This window comes from Alosa sapidissima, chromosome 20 (assembly GCF_018492685.1).
Source record: "Alosa sapidissima isolate fAloSap1 chromosome 20, fAloSap1.pri, whole genome shotgun sequence".
In the NCBI taxonomy this organism is placed as follows: Eukaryota; Metazoa; Chordata; class Actinopteri; order Clupeiformes; family Clupeidae; genus Alosa; species Alosa sapidissima.
In genome coordinates this window covers 7,467,463-7,471,587 of record NC_055976.1, presented here as the reverse complement: position 1 = coordinate 7,471,587, position 4,125 = coordinate 7,467,463, and the positions used below count along the sequence as shown (strand labels likewise).

General features: G+C 51.7%; 2 protein-coding genes across 2 annotated transcripts in view; both read right to left on the bottom strand.

Moving 5' to 3' along the window:
- Positions 1 to 261: 261 nt before the first annotated feature.
- Positions 262 to 1,098, bottom strand: LOC121694927 (putative uncharacterized transmembrane protein DDB_G0292500). The gene has a single exon (XM_042075325.1). The coding sequence runs from the start codon at positions 1,096 to 1,098 to the stop codon at positions 589 to 591; it is 510 nt and encodes a 169-aa protein (XP_041931259.1). The 3' UTR covers positions 262 to 588.
- Positions 1,099 to 1,191: 93 nt separating this feature from the next.
- Positions 1,192 to 4,125, bottom strand: part of clcf1 (cardiotrophin-like cytokine factor 1) — a gene marked incomplete at its 3' end in the record, with an annotated part of 8,644 nt that continues 5,710 nt past the window's right edge. Inside the window, exons 2-3 of the mRNA XM_042074423.1 lie at positions 2,024 to 2,187; positions 1,192 to 1,734 (exon numbers count right to left, since the gene is read on the bottom strand). Of these exons, the coding sequence (XP_041930357.1) occupies positions 1,192 to 1,734; positions 2,024 to 2,187 (707 nt within the window). The remainder of the gene's footprint in view (positions 1,735 to 2,023; positions 2,188 to 4,125) is intronic.

The following is a 4,125-nucleotide window of genomic DNA, read 5'->3' as shown; positions in this document are numbered from 1 at the left end:
GAGACATAGACACGCAAACATACACGCACACAGACACACACACATACACACACTCTGTGAGAAACACATTTTAAAATGGTGACAAATGTACAAAATCATGGCCACAAGGAATCTCTGAATGAATGACATATGACAGACATTTACAGTAACTGAAATGTGTGTGTGTGTGTGAGTTTGGCCGTTACTGAGTCAGCAAATCCACACACGCACCAAATGAAGCCCCTCTATCTGTCCCCCACCCCCACACCCCCCGGCCCCATTGTCTTCTTCCTGGTGAAAGTGTGACGTGACTCGAGTCCCTAGTCTGAGCAGCTGAGTCACGTCTGCCTCTGAATGAGTCTGCATTCCCTCAGTCCGCCTCATTCATCAGAGAGAGAGGGCTCCATTGACTGTGCAGAGTTACAGCTTCATTCACTCATTCATTCATTCATTCATTCGTTCATTCACTTCCTCTCTTTTCACTTCTTTTATTCTTTTTTTCCATTTCTGCTTCCTCTCTCTCTGTCAGTCAGTCAGTCTGTTTGTCTGTCTCTGTCATCTTCCTGTCTCTCTCTCTCCCTCTCTCTGTCTCTCTCTCTTTCTGTGTTTTCAGGCCTTGAGGCGCTTCTTGAGGCGGTTGAAGTCCTTGGCCGAGCGCCACAGCCAGCTCTGCAGCTCGCGCAGCACCCAGAAGCCCTCCACCTTGCGGGAGAACTCGTTGGAGGCGGGCTGGCCGGAGAGGAGGGGCGCAGCGGCCAGCAGGGCGTGGCCCCCCTCCCCCGCGCCGTACTGCAGCAGCAGCGAGAGGGACGGGGGCAGCGTGGGGGCGTAGAGGGAGGGCAGCGAGCGCGCAGACCGCCGGGACTGGAGCGCAGGAGAGGGGGAGAAGGAGAGGAGAGACGTGGTGTCTCTCTCTCTCCTCTCGCCTTTTCTGTCTGTTCCCTCTCTTTTCTCAGGGCCAGCCCTGGTGTTCAGAGTGTATTTGTTGTTGTTGTTGTTGTTGTTATTGGTGTTGTAGTAGTTGTTGTTGTAGTTGTTGCTGTGTTGACTGATGATGTCCTCCTCCATCTCCACCTCCTCAATGCTCAGAAGTCGCCTCCTCCTCCCCCACCTCTCCATCCCTCCCTGCCGCGCCGCCTCCTCATCCTCCTCTGCCTCCCAGGCCTCCTCCTCTCTCCTCCTGCCCCTCCTCCCTCTCTCCCCTCGCTCCCTCTCTCTGTCCCGCCTCCTCGTGGGCTCCTCCCTCGCGCCTCCAGCCACCACGCCGCCGCCGTAGCGCTGATCGTCGCGGCCGCGCGGCCTGTAGTCGCCATAGTGACGCGGATGCGGATGCTGGGACCTGAGGGGAGCCGGGCTGTGCTGCCCGGTCACCACTCCCCGCGGGGCCGACCGGACGCGTTCGGTCAGCAGGGGCTGCCCGTCGCCGGGCAGGGGCAGGGGGACGTCTCCGAGCTGCGGCGGCGTGTAGCCCAGGCTCCGCATGAGGCCGGTGATGGAGCCCAGCAGGCCGTTGAGGCCGGAGCAGAAGTGCAGCAGCGAGCTCTGCAGGTACGGGCACAGCGTGGAGCGCGCCAGCTCGCGCATGGCACACAGCAGCACGCGGTACGCCCGCTGGTTCTGCGCCAGCCGCGCGCCGTTCTCCAGGCCGCGCCACAGCTCCACGCGCGTGGCCGCGCTGGGCACCGACAGCGACGAGCTATTGGGCCTTGGTGGCGAGAAATCCGGGTCACTGAAGGGAGGCCCCAGGTAGGAGAGCTGATGGAGGGAGAGAGAGAGAGAGAGAGCGAGAGATATTAATATCTTAGTTGTATATCTTGATTTAATACTTCTATATTGTGGTTGCCTTTATAAAAAAACAGAAATTGTATAAACTAAACGAAAAGAGGGAGATGAGTGAGACAAAGCCGCCATACCAGCACACAGGCTCACACATTCACAAAGCAAACATGCAAAAAGAGACACACAATTACATGCACAACTACATGACGCCAAAAACTGGCAAATCCCCAACTTTCAAAACACACAAACAAAAACACAGGCTTACATAGGTGTCTTTGATATCCTTCAGCTGATGCTCCAAGTACTTGGTCAGTTCATACGTCCTTTCGATTGTGGTCCTCTCACTGGTCAGAGTCAAAGAGAGGTCTGGCACCTGCACGCAGCCCACCACAGCGGCCAACAGCAGGGTCAGCTGAGCACAACAAACGGCTGTAAGACCAGGACAAAGGCAAAGTATTAGAATTAGGACATTAGTGATCAAACCAGGCAGGCAAAGGGGAAGGTATTAGGACAAACGAAAAAAAATCATCCTTTTGCACTCCCGTCAACTCAAACACAAACACAAAGCATTTCAATTGCACACCGAAGCAGGCTACACAAAACCAAAATGGCCACCCCTGTGTCTCCCTAACGTAGTTCACCTCTAGCGAAAACATTTATCTGTGGCTGTCTTCAGTACCACTTTGTGTAAGCACTGAGGGAACAGATTTCCTGTGGAGAGGATTTTCTCAATGGTCCTGGTGAAAGTTGTTGACTCCTTTGTTTTCCTTTTGTTAAATGAATGAGTGAAAAGCCGCTGATTTATTTGATTTACTGCAGGCGGCTCCAAACCGCTGGTGGTGGCAGATGCATGCTTGTTTGGCTGGGAGGCTTTTTCTTTCTGGGGTGCAGGGGCAGTTTTTGAGGGAAAAGTGGTGGGGAAAGCAGTGCTGTCCATCAGATGTGTGATGCCTGAGCGTGAGTCTACACCCCACTACCACTACCACACGCTGAGGCACGGCCACATGCACACACTCCCTCATAAGGACATAATACAGTATCCATACATGCACACACAAACACAAACACACGCACGCACACACACACACACACACACATACACACACAATACTGTATTTATGCACACACGCACACATACTGTATGCACACACACGGACGCACACACAGAAACGCACACAAACGCACACATACACACAATACTATATGCACACACACAAGCACATATGCACACATACACACATACACACACACACACAATACTATATGCACACACACGCACACATCTGCACACACGCACACATACACACATACACACACACTGAGAGAGTGCTCAGGTCACACACTCACTCAGTCACACTCCCTCTCAGATGCTTTCAATGAATACGCTTACATACATATACAAGAGCTTAGAGAAATGAACAGGCATGCACACACATTTCAACACATACACATGCAAAGATCAACACATATGCACACACAAACACACACACACACACACACACACACACACACACACACACACACACACACACACACACACACACACACACACACACACACACACACATACCTTCATTTGCTGTGCAAACAAAAGTTCTAACTTGGATCCTTTGAGGAGAAACAGTTGCAAGCTGTGTCAAGATGTGTGCATGTGTGTGTGTGTGTGCCTGTGTGTGTGTGTGTGTGTGTACATGGTGTGTGTGTTTGTTTGTAGGTGGTCTCTTGTCTCGGAAACACACAATGAGTGTTTCAATTTGTCTTTCTGTATAATAGCAGGATTATGGTTCTTTATGGGCTCTTCCGTAGAACAGCACGATTATGGCGCTTTATGTGCTCTTCTGTAGAACAGCACGATTATGGCGCTTTATGTGCTCTTCTGAGCGCACGCTTGCATGCAGTGTTTACTTTGTTTGTTGGTTGCTGTGCACATGTGATGGTGTGGCTGAACTGAGTGCGTTTGTGTGTGGTGTACTTGAGTGTGATAGTCTGTGTGTCTGTGTGTGTGTGTGTGTGTGTGTGTGTGTGTGTGTGGTATATGTGTACGCCTGTCTTTTCATAGCTTTTGTATCTTCACAGCCCCCCTTCCTCTTCCTTGCTGGTCTCTCTCTGTGCTAATGTGTGTCCTGGGATGTGTGGGTGGTGTGTGTGTGTGTGTGTGTGTGTGTGTGTGTGTGTGTGTGTATGTGTGTGTGTTTGAGGGGGGTGGATAATCTTTGGACCCTTTTAAGCCTGTGCACTCTGGTGTCTCACTGAGAAAAATAGCCAAATCATCCTTAAGCTCCTCTTAGCTCTTCTCCTCTGTGAAGACTGTGTCAGACAGCCCTCATCTTCCCCTCAGCGTGTGTGTGTGTTTGTGTGTGTGTGTGT

Coding starts and splice junctions, on each gene's coding strand:
- LOC121694927 (XM_042075325.1), bottom strand. CDS start 1,098: ATGGAGAGGTGGGGGAGGAGGAGGCGACTTCTGAGCATTGAGGAGGTG.